The sequence below is a fragment of the Varanus komodoensis genome, unplaced genomic scaffold (assembly GCF_004798865.1).
Source record: "Varanus komodoensis strain SLA01 unplaced genomic scaffold, ASM479886v1 scaffold40, whole genome shotgun sequence".
Taxonomy (NCBI): domain Eukaryota; kingdom Metazoa; phylum Chordata; class Lepidosauria; order Squamata; family Varanidae; genus Varanus; species Varanus komodoensis.
In genome coordinates, this window is record NW_025335942.1 from 2,448,280 (window position 1) to 2,466,956 (window position 18,677).

Sequence of the window (18,677 nt, forward strand, 5' to 3'; positions counted from 1 at the left end):
AATAAAACATTCAATTTAAGCCAGCCTAGCATACAGAATGGCCTGGGCATCACACGGTGCCTTATGCTGTACACATATGCATAATTTCACAAAGACAAGAGGCAGCCAATACCTAGCATTTACATTAAGCATGTATTTGTTAGTTGTATTTATTTATATTGTTGGCCATCCGTTCCTGCAGTATAGGCACAAAAAACTTAGTCGCACAGCCACAGGGTAACCTGGGTGGCTTTAGCTGTTGGTATCAGAGCCAGAAGCACCTTTTTTTAAAGAGTTGGCCTTTGTGAGATCCTTGATCCAGAATACATTTGGAAAGGCGGGTGCTCATCATGACAGGTCCTGTAGCCACACTCCAAGAAGACTCCAACCACACCGACAACCCAGTTTGACCTGTTTGCATCTCCACCAGAAGCAGGTGGCTGTAAAGCTAAGAAGTCTTAATTGCCCATTCAAGGCCAAGACATCCCAAAATATTTTGCCTTACAAGTAGGAGAGTCTTGCTAATAAGGTTTATTTCTCCCTTGTCACTGTGAAGGTTGCAGAACTTTGATGGGAGTGCCGAATGGCAACGGTTCCTGCTAATAAATAAAGTGCCGGTGCTTTTGTCCCCTCCAGTTCTCTTGTTCCCCACAGACTCTCTCCTGCAGTGGGGCCCATCCCTTGCACCACGGAGATTCAAAGTTTCCCGCACCAAACAGAGACCATTTTATCCCGTTATGGTTGCTCCCGCAAGTGCAAAATCTCCATTCCCCAGGTGTCACTTGAAGGAGGGAATTGATGGGGCACGAGAAATATTGGATTCTGCCCTGGGAGAGATAATTATTTGGAAATAGTGCAGGACCTAAATGTTTTGCTGCCTGAAACAGAACCTAAATGCCTGCTGGCAATGCCTCCCGCCCCCTTCCTGCAGCTCATTTATTGAAATGAAGTTGAGTATATTTTTTAACATCTTCTTCATTCAGAAATACATTCCTGTTCTCACCTCCCCCATCCCCTCCCTCTTTGCTGCTTGAAGCAAGGTATTTTAGCCCCTGCTAGAAAGTCAGAAGGAACAGGGCTGAGAACTGTTTTATTATTTATTACTCCTGGCCCTGCTCTTTATCTGAAGAGCTCAAAGTCACTCGCATATGATTTTCTGGTGACTTCCTGGTGAACTCAAGGACCAATTTTGCATTGCTTCCGTGAAAAAGTATAGGTAGGTATGTATGAGGAAGGGGCTATAAGCAGAAACATAAAATGAGTGAATTGGCTTTTTAAAAAAATAAGGGCATCATGAGATGAATTAATGGCTTTCTCTCATTTTTTAATGAGTTAAGAAGGAGACAGTCTGTTCAGGGGCTCTGAGTATTGCCTGAAGTTGATTGGAGACATGATTGCAGTGTTATTCCGGTACCTGAGCTAGCAGGCGGAATCACCTGTGCGAAGCCGTGAGCCTGCAGTTGTATCAGCGTCATCATGGAGAGGGACTTGTCCGTTGTGCGGTTGCCATGCAGTGAAAGAAGGGGGTGGCAGGTGCAGAATGGATGGGGCAGGCTGAAAGGAAAAGAAGTCGGCCAACTGCCTTCTGGCTAATGCGGAAGGTCAGTCCTCATAGATGGTGTACATCCACTGAGCTACTTCGCCCTGAATGTATACGTGTTCTTGTTGTCCATACTTCTGCCATAGAAGAAGGCGTTATTTAAGCCATCTTATCTAACGGCTGTTGATAGATCCATTCTTCCTCAATGTAGCTAATCCTGGGGGACAAACAACAGGAAACAGACATTGTTTGTAAGGGGTGGGAAGAGGAAAGACGCATTGGCAACAGAGGTCCTGTGGATGTCAGTGGAACCCAGACAATTTCTTGGCATCTGCCAAGATTTCTTAGACTTGCCACTTGAATTCCAAAAAAAGAAAAAAAAATCTATTTTCTCGCCAGTCACTGGAACTGTAGCAAAGCAAGCCCCCCACCTGAACCTCTTCTTTATTTCCCATTATTTTCTTTGCGCTGCACAGTGGAACTCATTTTGGTATGACTAAGTGGAAGATTCATTGTAGTTGTCCTGAGAATTTAGTTATCAGGAATGACTTTGGCTCTGTTACCATGATTATAAAGTCTTCATAATAAAGCCTTGGTAATTACTTGTTGTCTTTCATTTGCCCTTTGGCCTGTGATTGAATGGAGTTCTTCAGTTATGTAACTAAATACTCTTCTTTAATTTTCCAGTCCGCCTAAACCAGCTGTGTTTATTTCTGGAGTCATTGCAAGGGTGAGTTTGGATCTTTATTAATGTTACTTGTTTTTAAACAAAGGGATACTTGGTCAGTTTGCTAAAAACTGAACATTGCTTTACTTTTCATCTGCTGTTTCTCCTCCTTTCTCCCTTCTGACTCACTTTTAATTATCTGAACGGATATACATTGAGGGCTTCATTTAACATTTCTCTGTCTATAAGCGGAGGGAAGTTTTTAGTTATAAAGGAGAAGGGCTAAACAGGTATGTACTGTGTATTGTAGAATCCTGATAACTTGAGAGCGATTTTTTTTTTTTTTTTTGCTTTGGGGTTTCATTTTTGCAGGAGGGAGATAACTACATTAATAATAAGGTGTGCATGGTCACAAATGCGTATGTGTGTGCACACACACACACACACACACACAGAGTACGACACAGACTCTGAAGGAGCCAAACTATACTGTAAAAACGCTGTCTTGTAAACCGAACCCTGCTTTTTTCATAAAATAGTTATACTAGCCCTTCAACATCAATATTCTCAGAGCATCTTACATCATCATCATCATCATCATCATCAAAAATTAAAGCGCATAAGATTAAAAAGCCTTCAGCATCTCGTTACCTTGTTGCACTGACTGGCCAGAGACAGGGAGAAGAATCCCCGTTTCTGCCTGTATTATGGCAACAATTCTTTGAAACTGGTTGTGTTTTGTGGTATATTTAGCCTTGATTTTTCCTTTCAAAAGATGAAGAGCATAAATATTCATGTATTATTATTCTTTGGTAGTCGCCATGCACAGAGCGAGATTATTGGTCGGTCTGGTCCAGTCTTGAGAACATGGAGTGGCAAACAGTCTTTCGTTTCAGGCAGGGCTATTTCCTGCCCCTGCCTGGATTCAACCTGGTCCCCCCCCCCCGCCGCAGGCAAACTGTGCTGCATCTCTGAGCAAAAGCCCAAGAGTAGTTGTTGCTCTTCTTGCTGGCATTTATATCCCATTTTCCCACACACTCGGGATATACAAGGTGGACAACAGCAAGATAATACAGCATAAAGCAACCCTATAGAATAGAGAGTAGTATATACATAAAATAACTAGATGCTGTAAGTAAACCAGTACTGTGTACTGGTGAGCTAGTAGAGATTCAGCCCGTTCTTCAAATAATGGGTGGTGCCTGAGAGAAAGAGCCACCTGGGGAAGATTCTAAGAATAGTTCCTAATTATAGCTACAAACTACATTTGGGTTCCCAGTGAAAAATCAGCAGAGCAATATTAAATTCAATTTGCTGTGCTGCTACCAGCAGATGTTCTAAAGAACACAAGAAGATGAAGCAACGATGGCATGGATGGGACCCACACATGTATTAAAAAGATCTTTTATGGCTCTCCAATTGATCTTTAGCTATGGCTGCAAGAGAGGCAATAGAATGTGTGTTGTGGCTACAGTTGTGCTTCACAGGCTTAGCCATGCAGAGTAAGTGCTCAGTTGTATATAAATATTCTGCTCTTTGGCATAAAATATGGCTTATCTTGACTCAGAAGCTTAATTTTAGGGCTGCGGTGTTCAATCAAGTGATTGGTTGGAGTCATTTGTTCATTTATCAAATTTATTTGTTGCCCAAGAACTAAAACTGCCTGCATTTAAAAAAAATCCAAACCCTTTAACACTCATAAATGTCAAACAAGTTAGAAACAGTTGATCATGAAACTCCCAGGACCTGTCAGGAAATTAAAAAGCCCCGTCCAATGCGTGAGAGTGGAAGGAAGTCTTCATTGGCACCAGAAAAATGATAATGTCAGGTGGCCCTCATCGTCAGGAGGCTACCACCAAGAAGTCCCCCTCGTTCCTCCCTCCAGACCTTCCTTGGACAAGGGTGGTACTGAGTGTGAGCATGGTTTCACAGGCCTTTCCAAGTACTTGGTCAGTGTCCTCCAGCTGAACACACTGAAGCTCATCCCACAAAACTAGACAAGATTGTGCTCTGAATACCCCTCTGGATGCACCAATTATAATGCAGGTCCCCCTCTACCCATAGGTACAAGAAAATTTATTCTAGGAATGCCTTGCAAACATGTCAGAGAAGTCCTCTGATGGATCCACACTGTCCTTTCGGCTACTATGCAACAACCATCTTGAGAAGTTCTGGGAAGCACTTGAGAGGATTCAGTGAAGGAGAAGTCATTGTTTCTTTGCCTCTTTCATACACCTGACCATGGGCCTATATCAGTGCTCACTGCGTCCACCTGGAGGTTTTCTGCATTTGTGCTCAGCCATCTCTTTTTTAATTGCTGTCAGCTCTGGGGTTTGCCCTGGAGCCGTGCAAGCCTAACCGTGGGTGGGCACTTAGGAGAAATCATGTCAGTGGCTCTGCTCATGTCTGCACTCCACAGATTGACCAAGATGTGATTGGAAAGCCAGGTGCCCGAGTCCCACCCCCAGCCTTCTGGAAACCATTTCAGTCCACCCACTTCTAGCTGCTGGTCATCTTGATCAATCCCCCACCTTTGCAGAGGGAAGAAAAGTGCCAGAAGTCTAAAACTCAGCATGAGATACTCTGACCATGATGAACAGACTGTCTCAAGCATGTGCACATCACCATCTCCACAGCTGCCGAAAACACCAAGTCTGGAGCAAGAGTTGCACTGACGACATATTGGGGCAATCTCTTGGTTGTCATGGAGGCCGTGGAATCCTGAGTAGCTCTGGGCAATGCACACTCCGTGTGAATGTTGATGTTCCTCAGAAGCTGCAGTCTGGTGGACTTCAGCATCACATCTGGGAGAACCTCTCTTGGCTCGTGTAGGGAGAGAAGGTGCTTGGGGTTTGGGAAATGTTGTGGATAGTACCCTAGCAGAATGCCCAGCCAGTCCTACTGGCTCAACACAAGATGCAAACATTCTGCACTAATAACCGGATGGGTAGGGAACCTAGAGAGAGGATTCTTATGAACTGTGGTCACATCCTGTATCTACTAGCCCTTGTTTACCCTGGTGCTGTTCTAAATACCTTGGTGGGCACAACTGGGAGAGGCCAACTCTTCCCTGCTTGCCCTCCCAAGAAGTGAGCCAGATTGGCTGCCTCATCAGTGACAAGGTCGTGGATGAGAGATTGTTTGTTATGCACTGATCTGGCACGTAACAGCAGTATCTGGGATCCAAAGGGAAGGCTTATAGGACAACCACCTAAACTCTGGGGGGGAGGACCAGAGCAAGCCACCGTCATTAACTCTCTGGTCCATGTTCCCCTTCCTGGCTAGCCCTCCTCTCAATGCCATATCTCTCTACCCATTCCCACACTAATTGGGCACGCCCAAGTCTCTCCAAATCTACTGGAAACTTGCACTTCTGACTCAGGTTGTCTGTGTGTGTAAATACTGTATTATGAGAAAAACTACCCTTCTCTCACACGGGGGAATCCATCTCCTGGGATTCTGCCTGCCATGAAATATGCACAGCTATTTTACAAGCAAAGTGTGCTTCTTGCTTTGTCACTATGACACTGCCCTGATACAAATTTAACTAATTGGTTAATTGTCTAAAACATGCAGTTAATCAATTAAATGTTGCTTACTCAGGTAGCAGCCCAGTTCAGTCTGTTTTAAAATCAGAGATTACACACAGTCATTACCTAGAAGGTAGCACTTCTTTCTAGTCTAGGGTTCCTGGTAGCCAACTCATCTTGCACTTCCTTTCTTACAGAAAAGCAAACACGCTAGTAGCATACACAGATACTTACAACGGAACAGATAACGCTTGGGCAGCTTATTTAGAGAATTAACATTAAATATTAGCAATTTCCAACGGGCTTGCATATTGCCATGATATCACGGAATCATGCATGTCAACTGTTACGTGTAGTACTTGTACGATCCACCATTTAACAAATGCGTAACACCACTCGTTTACTTGAGGGGCTCTTGTAATGCTTTGGGCAGGCCCAGGGACGCCCAGCTCCGAGTGCCTAAATTCTGGTTCCTTAAATGTCCAGCAGATGGTTTTCACTGACTTCCCATCAACTTCAGTTTATCAGCTACAGTCATTTCAGCAGCTGGCCGGCATTGTTGTACAGCAACAAACTGATACCATACACAGGCTGAAATTATTTTGCGGTCCTAACTTTTTGTCGGATGGTGTTACACGTGAATCTGCTTTTTTGACAGTCTGACATGTCAGGCTGGCATAACCAAATGTGCATCTACTTGATTGGTGCTTCTTTGTTTAATGGTGGCATGTTATTCTTTAATCAGGGTGATAAAGACTTCCCTCCAGCTGCAGCCCAGGTTGCTCATCAGAAACCGCATCCCTCTGTTGAGAAGCTTCCTCACCCGCAGCAGGTCAACCAGCACATCCACCAGCCTCGGAAGTGAATCGCCTGCCTGAGACCCAGCCATAGGATGGAAAAATCCAGAGATTTGTGCTACCAGACCTGTTAAAATTGGTATCTTGTGCTTTTGCCTTAATTGCCTATGGTTTAAATGGTGTAATAAGGGGGGGGGGGAGAGAAAAGGGGGAGGAACTTCCCTTGCCCCAGCAGAAACACTTGCTCCCTATTACTGCCAATCAAAAATGTTGTGTAACAGAGAGGGGAGAGTGTAGATCAATCAATTCATCCTTTAATAAATATTTGAAACTTTTGTCCATTTGTGGATTCTAGCACAACAGGAAAGTAATAAGATGGGAGGGAGGAATTGCTTATACCTTTCCCCTTCTTTTTTTAAAAAAAGTGTGGGTCAGGCTTCCTTGCATCATTTGACTGCTTTGTAATTTTTCTTTTTCTTAAATATGTTTGAGGAAGGGCCAGCTGCTTAATTGATGCTGATTAAAACCATCAAAGGACCAGTCATTTCTCAGTTGGGTAGAGATCTCCTGCAAGGTGAGCACTTCAAAGGATTTATGCCCCCAACCAAAGATGAATCAGCCAGAAGCTTATCTGGGCTCTAAGTATCCCCCCCGCCCCCAAACTAGCAATTGGAGACGATCTAATTAAAATGGCAAGTTTGGTTATCTGCATACCACAAAACCTTCTAGATACTTACGAAGGAGTGGCACCCTTTTGGTCCCTCAAAGGTTTTTTGAAGATGCATAAATAGTGCAAGGTACAGTCCTTCCTAGATACTTAATAACTCTGAGGCATATTTGAATGCTTCACCTTACGAAGAACTCCCTATGCATAGAAAGCTACTATGCCAGACTTGGCTAAAACTTGTGCTGGCACAGTAGGTTCCTGTATGCATGGAGGTCTCGATGGACCACTGGGGAACACTCAGACATCAGCTGGCTCACCTGCAAAGGGCCACATAGCTGATTCAAGCCACCAGAAAAGCTATGTTAATATGGTAACATCCGACATAATAGGCAATCATAGACAATAACGTGTACCTGCTTTTAAATCACAGCGAGCAGAATCAATTAAAGAGAAGGGCCATCAACCAGTAGAAGCGAGCACACGTGTTTCCAGGCATATCGGGTGGATCAGTGGGAACACGCACATTCTGAATGTGCGCCTGCCTCAGCAGCATATGAGGATTTTCCTAGTTGAACTGAGGAAAGATGCAGGTTTTGTATTTTAGCCGTGATCATCTGATGAGTGAAAGCTTAGTCTGGTCATGTATACAAAATTGTATTACAGGTGTGTAATTTAGAATCATTTCCATATACCCTGGTTTCACTTGTATTTTACAAGTACTTTAATTTTAAATGACTGAAGCCCACTAATCTTTTCAATCTACAAAGCATGCGATACTTTTCAGAGAAGTTGGCTGTTAGTAAATCATTGTTATAACTGCTCTTTAGCAAGCTGTGGAAAATTTCCACTCTCTTTGGGCTTTGGAGAATTGTTTATTTTTAATGACAAGTAACCCGAGAAAGTGGCAAGAAGAGAGAGTTTTAATAATAAAAAATCTCCCTTGAAATATTGCTAAATAAAAGTGTTCATTTTATGACTGATATTATTTTGACACAACCAGTCACATTACAGCAGAGCCTGCCCGGTTTCTTTCTTGGTAAAATACGAAGTCCTTTCACACTAAAGCGTCACAAAAGGAGTGAATTTCACAGGAGGACGTGGAATAATGGGCTTAAGGTACAGGAAACCAGATTCCAGCTGGACATCAGAAAAAACGTGCTGATGGTTGTGGCTTTAGGAGGTCTGAGCCTCTTGCGCACTGGAGGCATCACAGATGCCTTTGTTCCGCCCTCTGCTACAGATCCTACAAATAGCAGGAGTTGGACCCAGTGGCTTTCTTTCACAGCTCTACTATGATCCAGTGACTTTCTCGACTACTGTTAAGGGTGTGTGAGTTCATGCTACTCCTTTTCTCCATGTTTGGGGTTTTCCACCCTGCTATTAGACACACAGAGATCCTATTTAATTGCCATTGTCTAAGGTAAGTTGCTGATGAAATGGGGAAAACTAACAACAAGCTCTTTGAGCTCAAACGGGTACCCATTTCAGGGTCAAATTACCCCTGCAGAAGACTGGTAGACTCTTGGTCTTCACTGAAGATTGCACATGGGATCCCCACACAAATATAGTTGCCGCCACTGGATTTCCCCCCTCTCTAGTTAACCCGAACTGCATAAATGCCCACCAGCTTTTCTGTAAATTCAACCTTCTGATCTGCAATACACGGACCCATTTGCTTCTTGGTAAAGACATTATTCCCAGTGCAGTCTCCACATTTTAAGAAATGATTGTCATATTTGTCTCCCTTGAAGTCCTTAGGAATTAATGAGATCTGATTGCTGGCTGACTGGATGAAGCTATTCTTGAGCCAGAAGGCAAATGAGAGGCCCCAGTGTTGGGTGCAATAAAATGGGCTTACCTCTCTGGTCACTTAATCATTATTTGCACAGGTGAGGGATTCCAACCACATGCAACACTTTCAAAGATAATATGGTACCCTGTGTGTCTGCACTTATTATATAATGGTGGTTTTATGTGTGACAAGGTCTAACTATGCACAAAACAAAATGCGTTTTTGAATCCTAGTGGTATTTCAGGGCAGAATAATTGAATGGGATCTAAATGGGATAACTAAATGTGGTCTCCTTTTTTAGAGGCAGTGTGACAGTGGAGTTGGACAAAAAGGGAGGGCTATGATTGTCATACCTACAAGCATCGAACATTCAGGTTAAAACAGAATACTAGGTGTTAGAATTAATCCAGTAGGGAAAATCTTACAGTTCTTATGCTTTCGCATACATAACAGCCGGTCAGATTTCCTAAAGTTACTTGGCTTGGCCAGAGTAAACCAATGAGATGGCTTCAAACAAATTCAAAAGGCAAAAGAAGAAACGATGGGTTTAAGGAGACTGATTTTGAATTTGTTTTCTGTAACTTGTCTGCAATTCCTTTTGTTTGGCAAACTTTCAGGGACATCTTTCACTAACAACCAACCTGTTCCTCCTGCAGTCTGCTTAAAATTCCTGTCTTGTGACAAAACTAAAGAATAAATGTTTGACATTTTTAAAAAAATGGTATCGCTGTAAGATAGATTGAAATCTATTCTCAAAGGGGATTCCTCTAAGTGTACGTTTAATGTCTATTGAAAGAAAGAGCATCATGTCCCAGAGGCAGTTCTTTGGAGTGTGGAACAAGGATAGCTTGGTCAGCGTGTGGTAAGACACTAGTGTGTTTAGAATGTAGTAAAGGAACAGCATGTTCAAATCTGACAACCATTCTGAATTTCCCTGATGAAGGACCTTTGGAGCCCAGAACACATTGGGTTATGACTCATGCGTTATCACATCTTCCTCATGGCTTTTCTAGTCTGTTTTGAGGGCTCCCGTCTCGTCGTTTAGGTTGCAGCCAAAGTGTTCTCCTCAGTTCATTTGTTGGGACTACTGAAATCGAGCTAAGGCCTGGATCACGCTTGCGACACTCTAGACGTGATTATGCTACGCCTCGTCATCGAACTGGTTCAGTTGGAAAAGGTTGTTGACAAGGTCAGGTGAAAAGGGTTACGGTTCTAAAAATGGAAGTTGCGAACAAAAATGGAAAAATGCAAACAAACAATCTTGGTGTGCTGATTCTGTATTTGCTGGCTACAGAGTTCGCCCACTGTGCTCGGCTCCTTGTTCCTTCATAGCAATAGTGATGACTTGAAAGATTTGGGAAGGTGCAGCTGGTCACAGCCCTCATGTCGTTAGATTCTATCCATTTCTCATACCTGGAGCTTGAAATATTGCAGGGTGTTGGTCATTCATAAGAAAAACGCAAAATGTGCAGGTTACAATTAAGATTGTGAATTCCATTTATAAACAGAACCAGCATTCAGAAATGAAAACTGCCTGGGCATTACTCTTCTCTGTACCACAGAGATTAGGATATTTAGTCTCCTACAGAGGAGGCAAATGAAAACCTAAAAGGTAACTGATATGAGTAGACAGAATATTAAAATCTGTCAATCTATTTGAAAGTTTTCAGTTAATCATTTTATTCATCTCTAGTCACCCATATTACAAAAGAAACAGATGTTCCACCACCAGATTTGGGAATATTTTTCTGTCAGTGAGCTACAGGCAGCACCCGCTGCCATCAGCTATATTTTTCCTTCATTATGGTTTAGATTGTAGGAAAGATTTGCTAGTGTTAAGCTTATAACTGCTTGAGGAATAATTGTGATCATGTCAGCAATCCGCTCCTGCAGTGCTGGGGGTGGGGGAGGGTCTGAAAGCTTAGGTGCATTCCTACAAGCCAGACTGCATTCCTGCAGCCAATTCCTACCAAAATGGAATTGGCCATCGTGGGACAGGGGGGAGATGCACCCCAAAGCTGGGTGGGCATCCTCTACTTAATGAGACGAGACTTGAGGAAGGAAACTGCTGGACTGGCACACTTTGACTTTCTTCAGATCTTCTGCTTTAATCGCAGTCAGCAATATGTCCGGAATATTTTAATTTGATTAAAATTAAATTTAACTAGATTTAATAAAATAGTAGCTTCTTTGCTTCTGTCATTGCATTAAGATTGGGAAAACGAAGGATTTTGCATTTGTGGGGTTTCCACATAGCAGGTAAAGAAGATCTTTATGTAGAGTTTGCCTTAAAATGTATTGGTGTACATTTCCCTATTGGAATTAAAATTGGCAAACTTGTTTACAGGTTTTGTTAGGGAATATGTAACCTATCACGCTTGTCACAGGCTCTGTTAAGGTCGGATTCAGGGAGATGTGGTAGCTGTTTGATGTAGAAAACATTTGACATTTTGCAAAATCCACTCCTATCCAAATTTTAGAGAACTATGAAACTCATCAAACATTGCTTCCTTTGAGCAAGGAAGCTGTCTGGCATTGTATAAGATCTGGCGTTTATTTATCTTGCAAATGTAGATTTGATTAGCTTCAGTGTTCACGGAATACCTTGTGGCACTGTTTAAAAATTCAAGATGATGAAAAACTGCATTTTAAATTGAAGCTGTTTTCTTAGTGGGGGGAACATTAACCTGAGCTGGTTCAACATGAGCCTGTGATATGATGATGAATTGTCATACTGGCATCCAAACGGGATGGTTTATCAAACAGAAAGAACATTAGTCCGGACCTGATGTGGCACCTGGAGCTGTCTGGAACAAAAACAGCATCCTAGAACTCATTAGGGGAACATTTGTTAAATATACAGCATCTCCTTTTTTTTTTTTTGCCTTGTACACATAAACCTTATGTAGTCCTTGAATGCAAATAGGTATGTAGCTCTTGGGTCTTTTAAGTTGCTGACTTTTAACCCAGCAGAAATGCACACATTGTTCTGGTTATCAGAGAGTTGTTTACTCCTCCTACAACCAGGCTGTCTGGGTTCCTATAGGGCAGACCATGCCCGGGTAGGCAAATAGGGCCTGCCGTATCCAGTAGTTTAAGCATCAACCATGGCTTGTTCAACCCATGGTGATGGTGCCCAGCAGGTTAGTGGTATAACCTAGAGGGAAATAGAGACAGATCCTATGTTGCTTCTGCATCCATCTGAGTATAAGGGGTGAGTAGCTGAAAGAAACGGGTGAGTTGCTGAAAGAAAATGCACCAGTTCTGTCTGCACGGAGCAGCAGGTTGGACCCAATGGCCTTCTTGGCCCCTTCTGACCCTACTATTCTGTAAGTCTACTCCTGGTATCTAGCATTCTAAGCAGGTGAAATGTTCCAGCCATTTCTATGTGGGAAAATCTTCATAAGCCAATTTCTGTGTGTCAGCCTGCTGTTAAAGATACAGGAGTGAGGCCAGTGGTTATTTAGCTTTATATAGCTATTCCACAGTGCAATATGGCGATGCTTCAGTATGGAAGGAGCTGCACACTGGAAATGGGACGTGTCAGGCTTTGGGCAGGAGTCGTGGTTCCAGATTCTGCAAAGGTGTGAGCTGTTATAATACAAAATTGTACTATAATGTTGGTAGCTCAATTGCTTGTGTCTCTTTAGGAGAGGAAGCTGAATGGGATCTTTGCTTTGCCTGCACCTCTGTAAAAGGGAACCTCCACCAAGTGCTGTGTTCTGTGTATCGGGTGGAGTGGGAGGCGGAATCTCATGTTTTGTGTTATGTGATAAGGTACTTATTTTCTAACCTTGTTACTAGAACGTGGGTCTCATGGCAGCTTACAATAAGCGAAGAATAATGCTTGGATGAGTTGGAACGGTACTTTTTGTAAATGGTTGTAAATTGCTGCCCATAGATACCCCCTCCCCCAGCTAGGAAGGGCAAGGAACTAGCTTCATAGGCCTCACTTCTTCAAAGGCCTTGTCCACACCTTCAAGTTGTAGAAAGGTAGATCTATTATAGTTGGAGAAATAGAAGCTGAAGATACGTACACCACCTGGAGCACTATTAACTATGGTATCCAAAGAAGCACGGATCTAAATAACACCAGCAAAATGTCACAAAATTTGGTGGTTGTAGATCTAGGCTTTCTTGCAGTGGGCCAGAATCTAACAGACCTTCAACCACTGAGAGCTCTGTTGACTGAGTCTACACAGAGGCGTGGTGGCAGAGGTCACCTCCTTCACTGCCGCCACTGGCAAGGAGGAAACTTCAGACAGGTCCTAGTCATGCTTAGTTGGACTCGCTCAGTGTCCTCTGCCATCCCATTCATGGCCATCAGAAACCCAGGGGGCTCTATTCAGCCAGAGAATGCACTCAGGACATTGTCTGCCCACCCCTTTTAAAAAATGTGGGGTCCCCATTGAAGCCTGTCAATTTAATAATGCGACTGTCTGAGATGACAATGTTGCCACCTCTTCCTAGCAGTGAGGATTATGGAAACGACACCCCTCCACAGCTTAGCAAATAGTCTTGACGCTTTGCAAGGAGAGGGCCCTGAGTGATGACGCACCCATCCTGAGTTATTTAGGCTGCTGGTGTAGCATTGCTTCTCTCTGGGAGTAAACAGCTGGAGGAAAGGCTGAAGCCTTACTAAGGGAGAGAATTCTGTGCTTGCTCACCTGGGATGGAGCCTCATTTAATGTAACTGGACTTCTGAATAAGGTTGTGTAGGTTTCTGCTACAAATAATGAATTCCCTGGGATGGGCAAGAGAATAGCCAGGGATAACAGCAAGCATAATTTAAAAAGAAAAATGAAAACAGTACTTGGCTTTGTAATTTAGAGTATTTCTGGATTATCTCAGTATATTCTTTTAGTATCTGGGGATCAGTCTTAACTCAAAAACAATTCCATTTATTGTACTAGTGGAATACATTTCTGCTTTGTCCACTGTGGATTATACCAAATTAATATTTGATGCTTTTTACATAATATAATTTGTATTTATATACACGGTAGGTAATATCAGCAATTGCACTTTGAACTCACAATAATATTGCAATTGCAAATCAATTACATGCTGGAGTTGGGGGGGGTTAGAATTCAACCCCAGTATTATCACTATTTAGTGTTAATATATCCTGCACTGTTTCGACATGCAGGCACACTGGTGTGTAAAACATTTTGGGTACTAGTCTCTCATACTTCATTAGTATATTCCTTGTAAGACCCCTTGGAATGCTTGCTTACCCATTCAGCATCAAGACACCAAAAAAGGATGGTAGTTGGAAGATGAGGAAGTTCCTCTTTCGGGCTGTCAGAATGGGCATGCAACCGCAGCTCTGCGTCACCACAAGTGCCATGTGGAGCCATGATGAACCTACCAGATGATCGGGCCTGTTGTGGGCGCCCTGCTCCTTCCCACTCATCCCTGCTGGTGATATCCTAGGGAACACAGAGGGAAAGGCCCTTCTCTTGAACTGAGACTTCAGCTTCCCCCCAGCTGTTGGAAAGTCTCTTCTGCACAAATGGGGCAGATTCCCTTGGGCATTCCTGCATCCTCCTCTAGAGGACACCTCCAAAGAGGGAAGAGGGGGCACCTGCCCTCCTCTGTGCTCTTGCCGTTTTGGGGCAGCACTGCAGCAGATCCATAGTCCATACTTCTCCGGCAAGAGAAAGCAGGTGGCTGCTGCTCTCAGATCCTTGTGGCATACATGAAAAACACGTGTGGACAGAAAACAAGGTATCATGTTTTGCTGGGTGATTCGAGTTCTCATGCTCTTCCTTGTCCATTTGGGAAATTGTTTTCTTCGTTTGCTTTTTGCAAAATTGCATTGCTTTGGAATTACTTAAATACTAGTGGGATCAAGCGGTTTCATGTTGTTTGCTTTTTAAAAGAATCAAGAAAATAGCTATTTTCAATTCTCGTTTCAAAGCAAGCTTCTAGCCCTTGGTGTTAGGGAGATGTGTTTGGAATTATGCAGAGAAAGTTGTCCAGCTGTAATCTCTAAAACAAGAGATGCTTCAGCAAGAGCAAGGTGGATACAATTCCTCTGCTTGGGGCCAGGGCTTCAGTCCTGATGTCTTGTGTAAGTCTTTTTCTCTCATCATAGATGATAAAACCAGATTAGGCTAAATTACAAAAGAAATTTCATGTATGTATGCACATAAGGCAAATAAGAAAACATGAAAATCTCTTCTGTTTGAATAATTTATACAAGCTACAGCATTTAGATTTTTCTTTCCAAATTGCTTAGGTGCACAATTTATGAGTGCAGAATACATACAGCCCTGGGCATGCTTGAGGTTGCTCCTTGAGAGCTGTGTAATTCACTTTTGGGTCTATTTTTAAGCTGTGACTGGTACAGTCTTTGGTTTATCACCCAAACTAGTCAGATGCAGTTTTAAAACTGCCAACTAAATATAAATTTGGACCAATTCAGGGCCCCCAACTTTTCTGAGCCATTGGGCACTTTTGAAATGTTCTCATGTAGGTTTTCTCAATGGCATAGCGAGGCAGATTTATCCATGGAGGGCAAGCCATGTCACAAAAATTGCAAGCTGTCTGAGACCTTTGTAAGCCATCCTGAGATCTTGTATAATAGAATGGCATACAAAAGCTTTTAATAAAATAAATAAATAAATAATGCCATTATTTCCAATGGCACACCAGTGAATCTGAAAGCACACAAGACTATGCCTTTGTACTCTACTCCAACAACCGATTTCCAATTAGATAAAACAGTTTGTTTTAGAGACAAGAAACAGTGAAAAAGAAAGATGCAGTCTTGAGTTCTAATTGCCGAATCCTATGTACATTGTGGGAGACTTTTCTGCCTGCACAAAGCACAACAAAATACCAATTTCACAGAAGGCAATCCAGTGACGCTCAGAAACTCTCAGTCACATGCTTGTGCACACATAAAGCCCTACTCCAAAGCAAGTGCACCAAATAACACACACTACATCAAAAAATGAAACATTCGACCTCCATGCAAAACACACTGGGGATCCCCGAACAAAACCGTTATGGACATCCGACAAATTTTGGCAGAATGTAATATTAGGCAACACGGATGCGCTCCCTGTTGACTTGAGAAAAGATTATCATTTTTTTTTTCCTTTTAAACCCTCCAGGCAATAAAAGAGACATCTCTACAACAGTTCTTATAGGCAAGGTGTATAATGGAAGCAAACACGAATGGAATTATTTTTATTGACTTTCATTTTAGGCAAGTTCAGGTAAAAAAGTGCAGCCCAACTCTAGCAAGGGTGCAAAACAGTTGAATAATTCCAGGAATGGAATCTGTCTGCGTATGTGTGACCTTGGATTTCCACATCAAACTGTACATCGTATCATGACTGACCGTAAACTGAGGGCATATACTGGTCAAGTGTCTATTTCCATATAAACAGTGCTACACTTCAATGATTAGATGGCCTAGACATTAATGTTTGAATAGCGACCTTTCTAGCTTTTATATTTTAAATGTGTTTTGAACTTAATTTAAATGCTAATATAAATCATAAGCCCATTTATAATAAGCCATATGCTAAATAAATGGAGTTCAAATAGTCCAAAATGAGAACATGATATTGTGTGTAAAGAGCACTACAGCATTTTACAAAGCTTTATAACAAAGCAAAAGCTCAAATTCCTTCAGTACTAGCCAAATATATGACTGTGTGAAATAGTACCTTTGTGTTTGCTTTGTTTTTCGTAACAGTAGTCCAAATATTGACTTCGTGTTTCCAGCGTTGCTAGTGTTGCTATATTTTGTTTTTCGTAACAGTAGTCCAAACACTGACTTCAAGTATCAACAGAACATTGTGGAAGTGCAGTATTTTGGGAGGAATAAAGAAGCAAGTGAAAGATTTTCTTCACTGGTGAGGTTTCCATGAATGTTAGCTGAGCTCCGAGTCTATTTGATGTCCAGAAAAGTAGCACACTTCAGATAGTAGGTAACTGGGTGCTTTTGAGACATTTTTAGCAGAGAGATCTGATGCATTTTTAGATTAGCAATGTAGCATGTTTTGTATTCATACTAGAATCTAGGTATTCACTGGAGACATTTTTATATCATTGCTATGCTCGTTTCTATGCTGGTATGTAATATCACTAGAACATATGTCATTTTAAAATCAAGATGTATCTTCAGATCATTAACAAGTGTACATACTATCCGAAGTCACAAATGTGAATTTTCATTTTTCCCGGATACTATGATGTTTTATATTCAGAAATGTGGCCATGCACACACACAGCAGTTACAGCTACCTGAATATGGAATGCTTCATCACAAAATAATGTGACACTTTAAAATGCACCCTCTCATTAACTCTCATACGTTATATGTAGTATTTCCTAAATAGCGTGTTTCAATTTGGCATTTCTGGCTTGGGAGGTAAAAATTCACAGCCATTCCATTTATACATTCCAAATATGTCCGCTTTTCAATCAGGCCAGGGTACTGCTGTGAGGTTTTCCATTCCTACACCGGCTTCCTTTAGCTGGGTCTTGTAAATCCTGTAAATTATGACATTATACTCAAGATGTAAATGACTACATAAGCGGGAATAAAGAGATAGGAAACAGCTGAAGCCAAGAAGCCACAGTGGAACATTAAGGTTCCTAATCAAACTGAAAACATCCTGTAATTTAAACAGAATTTATTGTCCTTTGATTGAAACTATGACATACAATTGCACATACAAATAGGTCACACCTTTTGCACATTGCTATTCAGTGCCCACCCTGAGAGAGTGCAAAAGTGCATTTCAACTGAACCTGTCTTTTAGATGAAAAATCCGAGTGCAAACTCATGTACTTCCTTGTCAGAACTGATTGGTTTTGAGAAACTGGCTCCCCGATTTGATACGTAAATATACTGGGTTGGCTGTGAACAAAATGCTCCAGCTCTGTCATAACTTATCAAAGAGATGCAAGTAGGCAGTTTTGCCACGGGCATCTAAAGCTTGTCCCGCAAACACAAGAAGCAGTGCCGCTTGACAGTGTTGGCTCCATCTTGGTAATCTGCAGTGTTGTTGTTTTTAGTGTGAATTAATGGAACTGAATATGGCCGAGCATTTTAATGAGTACAGAAGGCAGAAAGCAGTCAAAGCAACGCTCGGCTGCGTACGTGAATCATGCCTCTCTCAGCTGCGGCTGCTACCCTGTGCCAGAGGGAAGGGACTGGTGGTCCTCCAGATGTTTTGACCTATAACTGTCACCAGCCCTGGCCGAAACATCTGGAAGGCCACAAGTTCTTCAATCCTCTTCTAGGCTCTCGTGCAGAAGCAAGGGCTGCCTAATGAGTAAGTAGTTTTGCACAGAACTGGTCTGGAAATTTGGTGGCTTGTGCTATAGAATTTCCCTCCTGGTAGTTACATACTCTCTTAATCTTTCACTGGTGAAAGTGGTTATATTGTTAAATGTGAGCTGTGCAAGACACTTGGGATTTTCTTTATTTCTTACTGGACTTCTTGAGGGATGATATCTTTTATCAGACCTCACAGGAAATCATATACTTTTGCACAGAGCTGTTGACATGCAAGAAAACATGGGTAGCAATATAAAGAAGAGACAGTGTTGATTTTACTGTTATTTTTAGCTGTATTTTAACCAGTTCAGGATTTACCAAAACCGTATATAAATGTATAAAACAAGCAAACAAAATGTCACCAAAGAAACTTCTTCATTTCCTTCTTTTTTAGCAGG

At 42.1% G+C, this 18,677-nt stretch overlaps 1 protein-coding gene across 1 annotated transcript in view; it reads left to right on the top strand.

The window, feature by feature from the left end:
- Positions 1-8,130, top strand: part of LOC123029632 (death associated protein) — a 44,500-nt gene extending 36,370 nt beyond the window's left edge. Inside the window, exons 3-4 of the mRNA XM_044442808.1 lie at positions 2,207-2,249; positions 6,462-8,130. Of these exons, the coding sequence (XP_044298743.1) occupies positions 2,207-2,249; positions 6,462-6,581 (163 nt within the window). The 3' untranslated portion in view covers positions 6,582-8,130. The remainder of the gene's footprint in view (positions 1-2,206; positions 2,250-6,461) is intronic.
- The last annotated feature ends 10,547 nt before the right edge of the window (positions 8,131-18,677 follow it).